This window comes from Mauremys reevesii, linkage group 13 (assembly GCF_016161935.1).
Source record: "Mauremys reevesii isolate NIE-2019 linkage group 13, ASM1616193v1, whole genome shotgun sequence".
Taxonomy (NCBI): Eukaryota; Metazoa; Chordata; order Testudines; family Geoemydidae; genus Mauremys; species Mauremys reevesii.
Window position 1 is genome coordinate 20440112 of NC_052635.1, and position 14618 is coordinate 20454729.

A 14618-nucleotide genomic window follows, 5' to 3' on the forward strand; every position below is an offset into this window, starting at 1 on the left:
CCTGCTGGGATTTACTTCGCTAAGGTTCAGGGAGGCCCTCCCTAGTGGCAGGAGCTGACCCGCGTGCCTCCAGCTCTCTGATTTGACAGCAGCGGCTTTGGCTGCCCGTGGGGAAACTCTCCATAGACATGGCCTAATAAATACTGCTCCGCCTTCCTGTGACGGTTGGTGAGTGGGGCCAGGGTGGGAAGCCCAGGAGCTGCAGCAGATGTCCCTCAGGGGGTGCGTTTGTTTGCTGGTGGAAGGGACTGTGACACTTTCCGAACATATGAGTGGGAAACCAGCCCCTCCTGAGCCTAGAAACCTCAGCCCGAGGTGTGTGTGACTGAGCTGGAGAGGGAGGCTCCATGCATGCACCGGGCAACCAGTGCATGCAGGGGGTGACGGATAGCGTGCATGTGCCATGGTGGGGAGCTGGCTCCTGGCAGCAGCCCAGGTCTGGGGTCACTCTGGGCATAGAGCCCCCTCTCCCTCCCCATTTCCAGAATGTCCCGTGCTGCCCTTGCCCCCCACCCCCCACCGGTGTGGCTGCCTCACAGCAGCATGCATGCCCCAGTCAGCATCAGCACCATGCCCTGCCTCGTGGGGCTGGGAGAGCACTGCTGGCCTTGCAGCCTCCCAGAATGGCCTCTCTCCAGCATGCGTTGTCTGGGCTCTGCCCTGAGCCCCTGCCTTCAGCCAGGGAGCTGGGGCTGGCCGCAGGACCCCAGGGGCTGTCGAGGGGAGGCGGCTGCGGGGCAGGCCAGAGAGGTGCATTGAGAGCTGACCTGCTCCTCCCTTCTGCAGGGCCCACCCTCCCTGCCACGCTCTGGGCTCTGACAGTAACACCAGTACATGTAGTTCAGGGCAGGAAGCAAGGGGGGGTTGCTGAATATATATGTGTGTGCGCGCGGCGGGGAAGGGTCCAGATCGGCAGGATGGAATTACTTAGAGTTGGTATGGCTACTTCCATCGTTCCATGTTCTGTATGTATATGTATCTCCGTACTATATGTTCCATTCTATGCATCTGATGAAGTGGGTTGTCACCCATGAAAGCTTATGCTCAAATAAATTTGTTAGGCGCTAAGATGCCACAAGGGCTCCTGTTCTTTTTGTGTTTCTTTGCCAGTCTAGATGCAGCCCAGCTGGGTTTGTCCTCCTGCCTCCGTGTTTCATTTCTTATTCTGAGCAGCTGTGCATGAATGGGGCAGGTGGGAGGAAAGGCCAGTGCTGTGCACTGGTCTTTGAAGTCCCTCTTGTTAATCTTCACAGGCTTCCTGGCAGGCTACAGACAGGAAGATGAAGCTCCTTAACTTGACTAGGAAGGTGGATCTGCCCAGATCTAGGGTCCTCAGGGAAGTTGTGATCTGATGGAGTAGTGGGCTTGAAGTCAGATGTGGCTTGTGCTCTCTTCTCTGCAGCTGACTTGCTTCGTGGCCTTGGGCAAGTTGCTGCCCCCACAGTGCCTTAGTTTCCCATCTGTGAAATGGAGGTGCTAATGGTGACCCTCCTGGGGAAGGGGCTTGAGAGAGGAAGTGCTAGATAAGTGCAGAATATTGTCATCTCTGAGGGAAATGTGCAGTTACCTGGAGGTGCCAGCATGACTAGAAACTGTTCCCCACGCACCTGAAAGCTTGCAGATGTGCCAGAGACAAATCTATAGGGAGTGTGTGTGTGTGTGAGAGAGAGAGACTGCCCACTGCAGGTGTCTTAGCTAAAGCCAAACTCTCCTGCCTCCTTTACAGAGGGCTGCGATGGTCAGGGCCGGCTCCAGACCCCAGCAGCCAAGCGCGCGCTTGGGGCGGCGTCCCGCGGGAGGGCGGCAGGAGGCTCCAGTGGACCTCCCGCAGGCATGCCTGCGGGAGGTCCACCGGAGCCGCGGGACCAGCGGACCCTCCGCAGGCACGTCTGCAGGAGGTTCACCGGAGCCGCGGGACCGGCGACTGCCAGAGCACCCCCCGCGGCGTGCCGCTGTGCTTGGGGCAGTGCAAATCCTAGAGCCGCCCCTGGCGATGGTCCCCTGTGAGCTGGGGAGAACCATCCTTTGTGCCAGCTCTCAGGACTCTGTGCTTCAGAGATGTGTGATGAGCAGGGGCTGAAATCTCTTCTCAGCTGGGAGCTGTGTATTTTCAATGGCTTATACCTGAAGTGCAGGTGTGGGTCAGGTCCTGACTCCAGCAGGCATCCTCTGGGGAACTCACGCTTGGCTGCTAACTTATTTAGCCTGCTGTTCTTTGAATATGTCCAAACCGTGATGCTCCTCTGGGCTGAGTTGCTAGCTGAGGTGGCTCAGCAAAAGAGTTGGGCTAGTGAGAGCTTGGAGGCTGGGCTGGGCTGGCACGTCCATGCAGTGGATACCCCGAAGCCAGCAAGGTCCCAGCTCCTCATTAGCAGCTTCAGTGATTCATTTGGTTGTCTCATTAGGATTTCTGAACAAGTGAGTTAACAGCCCCCAGCTGCCTCTTCCTCCTGTGCTGAGGCGCATGTTGGCAGCACGGCAGTCGAGCTGGTTAATAGCAAAACAAACAAGCCCCTCTCCAAGGCTCAGCGCAGGGACAGGCTTGCCCCTAAGGGGATTAGAGGCTGATTATTTCTGCAGCCGGAAGAGCATCTCCCATAATTGGATAAATACTGGGAAGGCCAATTAATCACCGAACGCATGCACCGCGACACCTGTGGCTCCGTGCATCTTCTCCTCTCCCAGGCATCTCCCGGAGAGCCTGAGCCCTTTGGCGGCGGGAGGGGGATGACACAGGACCTGGTCTTGATGCCCAGTGGAGCCACGTGCTGCAGCTCAGCGCAGCAGGACTGACATGTTAATCTGAACCCAGCATTGCGCAGCAGTCACAGTCCTGCTGCCACCCAGCAGTCAGGACCTGGTGTGGTCCCTGGCGGCATGGCTGCGCCGACACCATCACCCCAGCAACAGAGACTGATGTGACTGTGGTGCTGATATCACAGGCTCAGGGACGCCCCCTCCAGACCTTGCCCAGCCATTTTTCTGGCCTTGGGGTGGGGCAGCCGGGTCCAGCCCTGTTCCAGGGTCGTGCTGGTGTCACAAGAGCATTGGAGAAACCTGTGATGTGGTCCTGCTCCCTTGGGAGGGTTTGCTCACTGCATGTGGGCTTCCCAGCAGCAGCAGCAGCAGCCCTGACAATGGGCTTGTCCTTAATAGGAGTGGCCTAGATCTCAGCACCTTGGCACAGGCAGCGGCTTGCATTGCTTAGCTGCATTCTTTGGCTGCTGGGTCCTAGCACCAGCTTGTGAATATTTCTGGTGCAGCATGTGTTTAGGACAGCATCCACGGGGCACTGCTCTACTGAAGTGTCCCTGATTAGTAGTGTGGCTGGCAGGGCTGCTTACCAAACACTTGCTGGGACTGTGGGGTGGAGGAGGCAGCTGGGCTGCTCCCCTGGGCGAGGAGAAGTGCCTGCATCTGGGAGGAGCAGGAGACCTGGTGCCTCACAGTGGAGGGTTTCTCAAGACCCACTAAAGTGGCATGAAATTTGTCCCCTTCAAGTCAGTGTGGCTTCTCTTCCCCCTCCCCACCCCATCTCCCATGGCTCTCTGCACCAGGAGCAGGCAGCAGTGGCTGGAAAACAAGAATCAAATTCAGCTTTGAAAAGAGCTGTGAACATTGGTGGGAAGGAAGGAGGTAATGTGCTGAAAATGTAGGAGCAGCTCAGGAACATGATGCCTGCCTGGGACCTGACTCTGCACCATCCATGATGGGGAACTGCCTCTGCGTGTGAGGCTCCCCAAGCAATCTGCTTGGCAAAGAGCTGATGATCATGAGCCTCAGAGGCCGCTGCACGCCCTTCTCTTCACCACCACTCTACGTGCAGGGCTCGCGGGGGCAGGGATTGCCATGGTTCTGCATCCTGTGTGCTGCCCTGCACATTAAACAATGGCAATGAGGGTCCTTGTCCCGCAGGCTCCCCCTGCCCACCTGGGCATTCGAGTCTCTTCCTGCTCATGCTTAAGCCACAACATGTTGAAAATCCGCATGTGCCTTTCGGTGCCCATGGCTACATGCCTTCTGGTCATCGCCCCCCATTGCTGCCCCCTCCTCCCTTTTGGCTTGCCTCCTGCCCGGCTTGCCAAATGGAACCTGCTGAACTTACCTTGCTTGCCTGCCAGCCAGACCCACCCCCAGCCAGTGAGGGAAGTGGGAGGGGCATGGCCACGAGACATTATCCCAACCACGCTCACTCCCCTACTCGGAGCTGGTGAGTCACAGGTGGGTTTTAGGCAGTGGGACGCATTGGTGCTTCCAGGGCCAGGGTATTTTTGGAGCTAACCAGTGGTGAGCTGCAGCTGGTTCGCACCGGATCGCGCGAACCGGTTGTTAAATTTAGAAGCCCCTTTAGAACCGTATCAGAGGGGTAGCCGTGTTAGTCTGGTTCTGTAGAAGCAGCAAAGAATCCTGTGGCACCTTATAGACTAACAGACGTTTTGCAACATGAGCTTTCGTGGGTGAATACCCACTTCTTCGGATGCAAGCAGTGGAAATTTCCAGGGGCAGGTGTGTATATATAAGCAAGCAAGAAGCAAGCTAGAGATAACGAGGTTAGATCAATCAGGGAGGATGGGGCCCTGTTCCAGCAGCTGAGGTGTGAAAACCAAGGGAGGAGAAACTGGTTCTGTAATTGGCAAGCCATTCACAGTCTTTGTTTAGTCCTAAGCTGATGGTGTTAAATTTGCAGATGAACTGGAGCTCAGCAGTTTCTCTTTGGAGTCTGGTCCTAAAGTTTTTTTGCTGTAGGATGGCCACCTTAAAATCTGCTATTGTGTGGCCAGGGAGGTTGAAGTGTTCTCCTACAGGTTTTTGTATATTGCCATTCCTAATGTCTGATTTGTGTCCATTTATCCTTTTCCTTAGAGACTGTCCAGTTTGGCCGATGTACATAGCAGAGGGGCATTGCTGGCATATGATGGCATATATTACATTGGTGGACGTGCAGGTGAATGAACCGGTGATGGTGTGGCTGATCTGGTTAGGTCCTGTGATGGTTTTGCTGGTGTAGATATGTGGGCAGAGTTGGCATCGAGGTTTGTTGCATGGATTGGTTCCTGAGCTAGAGTTACTATGGTGCGGTGTGTAGTTGTTGGTGAGAATATGCTTCAGGTTGGCAGGTTGTCTGTGGGCGAGGACTGGCCTGCCACCCAAGGCCTGTGAAAGTGTGGGATCATTGTCCAGGATGGGTTGTAGATCCCTGATGATGCGTTGGAGGGGTTTGAGCTGGGGACTGTATGTGATGGCCAGTGGAGTCCTTTAGAACCAGTTGTTCCTGGAGGGACAACTAGTTCCAAAAGGGCTTTTAAATTTAAGAAAAGCTGTAGCAGCTCCCTGCCCTTCCCCCAGCCCCAGCTCACCTCACTCCGCCTCCTCTTCAGAAGCTCCTCCGGCTTCTCCTCCTGGGAGGGCTGAGAAGAAAGCAGCGGCTTCCACCAGGTGAGCTTGAGCTGGGGTGGGGAGCGGGGGCGCCAGCGCCAGCGGGAGGAGGGCTCCAGGCGCTGCGCTGCCGGGCGAGGTTGCGGCCGGACCCTGGGGCTGGGCGGCGCGGCTCCTGCTTCCCGGGTCCAGCTGTGACCTCGCCGGGCAGCGCAGAGTGGCTCCTGCCTGCCCGGCCCCCGGGTCTGGCCCCCAGGTCCAGCCGGGCGGCGCGGCTCCTGCCTGCCCGGCCCCCAGGTCCAGCCGGGCGGCGCGGCTCCTGCCTGCCCGGCCCCAGGTCCAGCCGGGCGGCGCGGCTCCTGCCTGCCCGGGTCCGGGTCCAGCCGGCGCGGCTCCTGCCTGCCCGGGTCCGGGTCCAGCCGGGCGGCGCGGCTCCTGCGTGCCCGGCCCCGGTCCAGCCGGGCGGGCGGCTCCTGCCTGCCCGGCCCCAGGTCCAGCCGGGCGGGCGGCTCCTGCCTGCCCGGCCCCAGGTCCAGCCGGGCGGGCGGCTCCTGCCTGCCCGGCCCCAGGTCCAGCCGGGCGGGCGGCTCCTGCCTGCCCGGGTCCAGGTCCGGGTCCAGCCGGGCGGGCGGCTCCTGCCTGCCCGGGTCCAGGTCCGGGTCCAGCCGGGCGGGGCGGCTCCTGCCTGCCCGGGTCCGGGTCCGGGTCCAGCCGGGCGGCGCGGCTCCTGCCTGCCCGGCTCCCGGGTCCGGGTCCAGCCGGGCGGTGCGGCTCCTGCTTGCCCGGGTCCGGGTCCAGCCGGGCGGCGTGGCTCCTGCCCGGCCCCCGGGTCCAGCCCGGCAGCTCCGGTCCCAGCCCCAGCCCAGCTGATCCCCCATCTCAAGGCAGGACGGTAATGGAACAGGGAGGGTGTGTTGGAAGAGGGCAGGGGAGTTGGGGGGGTGGATTAGTGTGGGAGCTGGGGGGCTGGATTAGTGTGGGAGCGGTCAGAGGGCAGGGAACAGGGGGATTGAACGGGGGCAAGGGGGTGGGGAGGCAGTCAGAAAGGAGCAGGGGTTGGATGGGGCGGTGGGGGGCAGTCAGGGGTAGGGATTCCAGGGACAGTCAGGGGACAGTGAGACGGGGGGGTTGGATGGGTTCCTGGGTGCCATCAGGAATCAGAGAAGGGGTTGGATGGGATGGCAAGGGGCAGTCAGGGGACAGGGAAGGGGGTGGATAGGGCATGGGTCCCGGGGTGGGGGCTGTCAAGGAACATGGGGGGGTTGGATGGGGCAGGAGTGGGGGGGGCATGACCCCTCATGGGGTGAGGAGGAGGGAACCGGTTGTTAGCATTTTGGCAGCTCATCACTGGAGCTAACCCTACCCAGCAGCAAGCAGTGGTGTGCACAGAGCCTGTGCCGGCCCAGGCCCCAGGTTTGTGGGTGCACAGATGGAGAATCTTGGGGCTCACTCATATAAGCACGTGTGTTTTGCCACTTACCTGAAATGTATCCCAACCTCTGGGGCCCCGCCATATCCTTCTGCTCTAGTTGCCCCCTTCTCCAGTAGCCCCTGCCTTGCCTGCTGCACTTTCCCCCGGCAGGGCCCCAGCAGCCTGCTCACCTGTCAGACGCAAGCCCACTCTTCCCACACGCAGTGTCTCTGGGCAGGCAGCAGGCCCTCTTTGCTCTGTGTGTGCTGGGGGCAGCCCCTTTCCCCAGGCATCCCCCGCTTCCTCCCTGCTTATCTGACTCCCCCCACAGCCACCTTCCCCCACTGACATACCCTCTCTCCCTCCCTCCAGCCACCCCAACCCAGCTCCCCTCTTTTCTCTCCTTCCCAGCTCTGATTCCTCCAGGTAGCAGTGCCTGCTCCCCAGCTGACCCTGCTAGGCTGTTCCTGGGTCCTGCTCTGTGTGCAGCCGCAGACATGGCAAGGCCCAGGCAGTGAGCACTAGCCCAGAAGGCGTGTGCGTGTGTGTGTGCGTGTGTGGTGGGGTCTTAATTCCTCTTGGGCAGCACGGCCCACAGCTGCAACCCCGGGTGGGGAGGTCAGACAGAGCCCCGGGTGATGCTTGCTTGGAAGCTGGGTTGTCCAAGCTGCTGTGGGTAGGGAACAAGTTGGGAACATCTTTGGGCAGGTTCGTCATTGAGTGCAACGCCTTACCCTTGCGGCACAGCAAGCCCTCTGTACCCTCTTTGCTACTGAGCGGAGAACCAGGGCTAACCAGCAGCTTTGCTGCCCTGCTGGATTGGCCTGAACAGCTGGCCAGGCTGCTGCGCATGTGGCCAGAATGAAACCTGCCGTACAAATGGTTGTGGTGTCCTGTGAAGTCGCCAGCTGGTGGAACACCTACCCAGGTTTCAGTTCTGCTGCCCTACGTGTGGTAGCGAGGACGAGGCTGGCAGGTGCTTGCTGTGGTGTTGGAGGGTCATCTGGGTCATTCGTCCCCTCCCTGAATTCACTGTCTGCTGCCCAAACACTCCCTGCTGGATGGTGCAGAAAGTCAGGCCAGGCAGCTTGGCTGCGGTGGTCCTGCCTGGGACTGGCTGCCCAGTCCGAGTCTCTCCTGCTTATGAGATACTTATTCTGCCTCCCCACAGTATCTGAGCCCCTCACCATCTCCCATGCATTTATTCTCACTGCCCCAGGAAGCAGGGCAGGCTTGTGATGACCCACCCTGCACAGATGGGACCTGAGGCCCCAGGAGGCTAAGGGGCACACCCAAGGGCACACAGGAAATCTGAGACAGAGCAGGAAATTGAGCCTGGATGGCCCAAGTCCTAGCCTCGAGCCCTGCCCTGTCTCAGCTACCTGGGGGAGCGTGATGGCTCGGGGCTCAGTGGCATCGTGCTGTGGACAATCCCATCTTCATCTCTGCAGCATTCAGCTGCTCTATGCCTCTTTCCTTTCCATGCTGTGTAAGGGACCAGAGGCAGAAGCTGTGGGCTCTGGCTTTCCCTGGAGTCCCTTTGTCCCCAGTACTGAGAAATCTGGGATTCATGGGCCAATATGTGTAGTGCAAAGGGGAGCTGGCATGTTGGTGCTGACGTGATTTGTGGGATCCTTGCTGGTGGAGAGGCCCAGGAGCGTCTGCATTCCCTCAACCTGTCACTTCCTGCAGTGGCTGGCAATCTTACACTGGGATTTCCAGGAGGCTGAGGTGAGGAGACTGGGTTTGCCGGAGCCAGGCAGCTGGGAGACCAGGGGTTTCAGAACCTGCCTGGGAGAACTCGACCTCTGAGCCCTGCAGGAGTGCTTGATCTTTTGCCTGGGCAAGTAAAATAGAGCTGCAGCCCTGGGGACTGAGATTGAATTGGTCTTATAATGGCTGCAGAGCAATGAATAATGCTCTCTCCTCAAGCCGAAAACGCACACCCAAGTCCTGTGCTGCCCATCCCACCCCCACCCCTCCCCCACCCCCCGGAATCAGCAGGTGAAACAAAATCTGTTCCTGCAGCCTGGTAAAAGAATTATAGCAGCAAAGCTGCTCCTCTCCTGGGCCAATGGTGGCACCTGGGCACCGCCTGCATCTGCCCCTTTAGGTGGGGAAAGCATAAAGAACTCTGGGACCCTGCCTGAGAGATGGTCATCCAACCTGGGCACCTCGCCTGAGCAGAGGAATCTGCCATGCTGCCCCAGGCAGGCAGGAGTCAGCTCAGAACTAACAGAACCCTTGCTCCAGGGAATGACCGGGCAGTGCTGCCTTGCAGGCCTCACACTCCTGAACAAGCTGATAGAGAAGCTAATAAACAAACAGGGTCCAGTTCCTCCTGGTGGCCAACTAGCTGGACCCTATTGCATCAGGCTCCAGCCCAGGGAATGAGCGAGACTGCACCTGTCAGTCTGGTGGGCAGGTACAGGTGCCTCCATCCTCGTGACATTGGGCCTCTGCTGCCGTGGATGGCTTCGATCAGTAGACAGTCCGATCCCACCTCTTAACTCCCTGCACAGATCAACAGAAACACCCTGAACTGGCTCAGGTCTTCGCTCTTGCAGCAAACCCAGGCTGGTTTTATGGGCATCTGAGCAACAGACATGAGTGCTCTGAGCCGTCCCTTCCAGCTCCATCCTCTTCCTCATGTTGCCCTAAATCTGGGGAAGGCCGGTGGTGATGCAGCCTGGGCTGAAGTGCCTGCTCAGCCTGGGCTCAGCATCATCTCCCCCTCGCTCAGTGCCTGGCGGAGGTCAGCTAAGCTGCTGAACCCAGGCAAGCCTGAGGGGATGCTGGTAGGAAGAAGTGTTTTGTGAGCTTGCTTCCTCTCTGACCTCTGACCTCAGACTATTGGGCTGCAGCTGTGGGTTCCTGGACTCTGTCTAAAGACTCGCACTCTGGTGCTGGCATGCCAGCAATGGGAGCACCGTAAGGACCTGGACAGACTCTGCCTTTGGCCGGTGATGTCAGGTTGAAGCTGGGGGAGCAGGTAAGAAATAAAGATGCTGTTTCCATGCAAATCTGCCTGATCAAGACTAAAGCTGGGTGGCCAATCCAGGAAGTCCGGCCTGGAACTGGAGTGACTGAAGCTGGGAGTGTAGGTGCATGACTGGCTGGCAGGAGCTGCTGCTCTAAGGTGCAACAGAGCAGCTGCCACTGGTTGTGAAGCCCCAGGAAATGCCCTGGGCCAAGGTCATTATTGTAGCTCTGGGCTGACGCTGGAACCGCACGGGCATGTTGCGACTTTCTTGATGGGTGGTACAGGACATGGCTTTGCATAGACCATCACGAGCCGCTCAGCTACTTGCAGCCGCTCCCGACATGGTTAGTCAGGTATTGTGTCAAGTAGCCCAGCAAACCACCTCACGGGGTTTGTTCACTCTTTAGCCCTGCCCCGAAGCTGTCAGCGTCTCATTCCTCAGGGAGCCAGCTCCCTCACAGGGGAGCCTGTCGTGAGCACATTTCCCCTCTGTGCCGATTCCTCCACTGGTTTCCCGCTCACTTCCATCACCAGTACGAGGCCTCGGGCCTGATCTCCAAAGTCATCAATAGGTTTGAGTCAGCTGTATCAGTCACTCTGTCTGCACCCAGTGTTTGTCAGGGCAGCTGTCTCTGCGTCAGTGTGGTTTACAAAGCCCAGGGCAGCTTATGATAAAGTGACTTCCCTCCAGGGTGCTCAGCTTCTAGAAGAAATTAGACTTCTCCACAGTCCAACTCCCTCCCACCTTGAGGACAGGGGGAAGGGCTGCTCTGCAGAAGGAAGCTTTTCTACTATGGTTGGATAATGCCTCTTTTAACCGGGGAGGGGAGAAGAGCGCTAGGCCCTTGCTGGATGGGTTTCAGTCAGGGAAAGCCTTAAGATACCCACACTGGGCGTTTTAGGAGCTGGTGTGCAGGTTCACTGCATGTGGCTGATCTCCATTCGACAGGCCAAAGTGGGTGGCGCCAGAAGGTCTGCAACAGGATTCCTGTACACGTGGAAGTTTTCCAAGTGAGATAATCAGAAGCCAGGGAGGTTTGTGGTGGTGTCTGCTTTACATACACTGCACTGTGCTGCTGAGAGATGCCAGGCTGAACTGTCCTTTATCACCAAAACGGGTAGTAGGAGCAGAAGCTTCCTCTTGTGCTTCTGCTCCCTGTGGGGTACACCGCTCTGCTCACAGGGTGCCCCTAGACACTCTGGGATGGCAGCATGGTCTAGTGGGTAGAGCTGGGAGCTGGGTCTGCTGGTCTCCAGCCCCAGCTATGTTGCTCTAGTCCATGACAGACCCTGCCTATGACAGCACTTCCCTGCTTCACTGGGGATTGGCTTAGTGCTTGGTGTTCTTCCATCCACAGAAGCAGGAGGCTGGGAATGCAAGGCATTAAATAAGCTGCCAGAAGCCCCCTTCAGAGGAATGTGGCTATCAGCATTGCTGCCTGCTGCACCTTCCCTTCCTTTAACTACATCCTTGGCCAAAGTCCATTAATCTAGCTGGGGACCATGTCGTGATGGGATTTCTCCTAGTCGGTGGCAGCATGCCTCCATAATTAAGGCTAAGATTTTGTCATGGTTATTTTTAGTAAAAGTCATGGACAGGTCACAGGCAATAAACAAAAAAAATCACAGAAGCTGTGACCTGTCTGTGACTTCTGCTGCTGCAGTGGCTCCATGGTTTCCCCTGCCGTTGTGGTGGCTGGGAGCTGTGGGGTTCCCCCTCTGCCCGCAGCAGCTGGAAGCTGCAGGGGGGCCTCCCTCCACCCACGGCAGCTCGGAGCTGTAGGGTGACCATATTTCCCAAAGAGAAAACAGGGCACACCCAGCCGCTCACCAAAGGCGCTGCCCGCCACTGTGCGAGGCTGTTGCCTGTCGCTGAAACCCTCTCGGGGCCCCGCTGGCTGCCAGCTCCCATCCCTCAACCCCTGGGGCTGAAGCAGAGAATGTCTCCATGACCTCCCTAACATAAACACAGCCTTACCCATAATGCAGCATGGCAGGCATTGGTATCATTTTTGCAGCTGGTTAGATTGACCTTGGTGATGAAAAGGTCAAAGTTCACATTTTGGGGTTGGTTTTCTGCGTTCAGCAGCCCATAACCAAAGCTGGCAGCAAAAAGCAGGGTTCTAGCTCAGGGTTGGGCACACAACCGATAGCGCAGTCACCTTGTGCAAGTGTCTGCGTGATATTAATAAGCAAATTCACAAATGCTTGTCCTGGCTGCGTGGGAAGTGCAGTGTGCAAACGACTCTGCATAACCTAGGATGACCAGATGTTCCAATTTTATAGGGACAGTCCAGATTTTTTGCATCTTATTCTTATATAGGCTCCTATTAACCCCCCACCCTCTGTCCCGATTTTTCACATTTGCTGTCTGTTCACCCTAGCATAACCCTTCTCTCTTCTCTTTCCAGAATTCATTGAAGAAAAGGGGATCTCGTTCTGTGGGGAAGACTGAAAAGAAGCCTTCAGTCCAGGTACCCAAACTGTAGCCAGTCAGGCCCTCCTAGGGCCATGTTGACTATCAATGGTGTTGTAGAACTCGAAGAGCCATGCTCACCCTGCAGGTGGCCAGTCCTGGCATAGCAGTGCAACCATGCATGTGGAAGTGTCATGCCTTAATTTGTGTGGCCCTGGTGAGTCGAGTGGCCCCCGGGGAATGGTTATGGTGAAGGGTTTCTAATAAAGGGTTTGGAATGTAGCTCCCGAGGCCTGGAACTTGGCCCCACTGAGGCACTGGAGGTGCCAAGTGGGCTGGCCAGCCTGCTTAGCCATGGAGCGATGCTGATGCTGCCGAGAGCCATGTAGCTGACTTTCTCTGCGGCCAAGCTGGGGCTCTTCTCTGGAGAACATGCAATGGCTGAGGAGCAAATGGAGTATCTGCCCCAGCAGTGCTCCCAGCTGGGATGCTAACAGTCATTTTTCTAGGGAGTGCTACAGAGTTCATGCTCTCACCCCCACATGGCTGGGTGGGGAGGCAGATGAGCATATGGTGTACTGAGTGATGGGCTCTGTAGGGAATCTCAGCCAGGCCTACTTGGCCGGAGGGAGGATACTTATGACACAGCTAGAGTCAAGCCTGAAGAAATGGGGTGGGGCTCAGAACAGTCCAGACTCCGTTGAGGTAACGAGGATCCATTAACCAGAAAACTACTCAGGCCCAATATGTAGCTAAGTGCCCTTGCTTTACACCTTGGCTCTGGGCCTAGCTGCATGGGATGGATGGGGACTACATGGTGGGGTTGCCTGCAATAACAGGGAACTGGATCCGATGACCCAGGAGGTCCCTCCCAGTCCCACCTCCTGTTCCTGTGTGCCTGGTGGAGAGAGCACCGTGCCTGGCTAGAACAATGACCTCAGCACTACTTGGATAGTTTTGACATTGAGATAATATTTAAAAATCTGAGCCAAAGCTCAGCCTGCAGAGAGGGTGCTGTGCCCTGGCTATCAGGTGATTGTGTGTGTCCCGTTCACTTCTGCCTCTGCAGCATGAGCCATTTCCCATGGGCATTCTCAGGTATCCGTTTTGCTCAAACCGTTTAGTGGGTGCAGCTGAGGTGCCTCTGTCCAGCAGTCTGGCCTTATAAACTTCCTGAACATCCTGCACTCTGCATCCCTGCCTTGCACAGGACACTGGACAATGCAGCAGTTATGGGCTCTCCACTGGTGGAAGGATTTTGTCTCTCAGTGATTGGTGTGTTCAGTGGCTTTGACTCTCTGATAACCTGACCGGGGTGTGAAGGTTCAGAGTTGGTGGTGTCACTGCAGAGATGAAAGTGGTTTATTGTTCATAAAAGCCTCTCTCAAAGGCTGATGTCAGCATTTTAGAGGTAGGAAAGGAGTGACTGGTAATGTCTTCATCGTTCATTGCTCTGGTTTGTCTCCAACATCCAAACGCTTGATATTGAGTTCACAAGCTGCATTAGTTAATCCCGAATAACAGTGGAATATCTGAATTACATGTAACCCAAGACACTGTCAGCAATGCTAAGAGGGTTCATTAGAATGATACAGTGATACAAAGGAAATAACATGAGTCTGCTGCAGCAGAATGAGTGTTAGAGGAAATTCCAACTCATTGCATTACAGGGTTAAACTTATGGCCCTGCTTAAATCTGCAGTGAGGATAAAATTCGCCTTCCAGCTTGCGCGCGCACACAGAATGGGCCTCAGTTGGTGTAAATCAGCATAGCTACACTGACATCAGTTGAGCTGATTTCCACTGGCTGAGGATCTGGCCTGCCATCTGTATGTGGGGGCTTAGTGTGGAGGGCGCACACGCAGATTCTCACACACATACAAAGTAGCCACTGGAATAGCAGGTATATCTTCCCTGCAGAGTTAGGGAAAGGTCCATGTCTCCTGAGAGTTTCTCTTGCCCCCATACCTGCGCAGTGAGGATAAACCTGATAATCCACTGCCCACGGTGACACACTTGGTGTTGGTTCTGAAGTCATTGACCAAGAAGCAGTCTGTGATTTCCCTTTGCAGGGTATTTGTGTGTTAGCCGATCTCTTCAGTGGAGGGGACATGCTGAAGAATGGGGGGCTGTTTCTGCTGGTTTCTTTTCCTTTCATTTGTGGCTTAACTTCTATCCTCCCGTATGTTATCAGTGGAGGAACTTGGTCAAGACAATTGGATGTTCCCCCGGAGCCCACGTCTGTATATGTGTTGGGCACTATGGCTAACGGTCAGGTGCACCATTTTGCACGTTTGAGCTGCACTTGGAAACACTGTCCCCGCTGCCGTCTTTGTCCCTCTTAGTGGGAGACGTTCAGGCCTTTGACAACATCAAAAACATTCTTACAAGACATTGTTGAGACTGAAATACAAAACCATCCACACTTCCTC

General features: G+C 56.7%; 1 protein-coding gene across 3 annotated transcripts in view; it reads left to right on the forward strand.

The window, feature by feature from the left end:
• The window catches only part of SOGA1 (suppressor of glucose, autophagy associated 1), a 102357-nt gene that overhangs the window by 30620 nt on the left and 57119 nt on the right, over positions 1-14618 (forward strand). For all 3 annotated transcript variants that reach the window (XM_039498895.1, XM_039498894.1, XM_039498896.1), the window contains exon 4: positions 12182-12244. In XM_039498895.1, coding sequence (XP_039354829.1) covers positions 12182-12244 — 63 coding nt within the window. The remainder of the gene's footprint in view (positions 1-12181; positions 12245-14618) is intronic.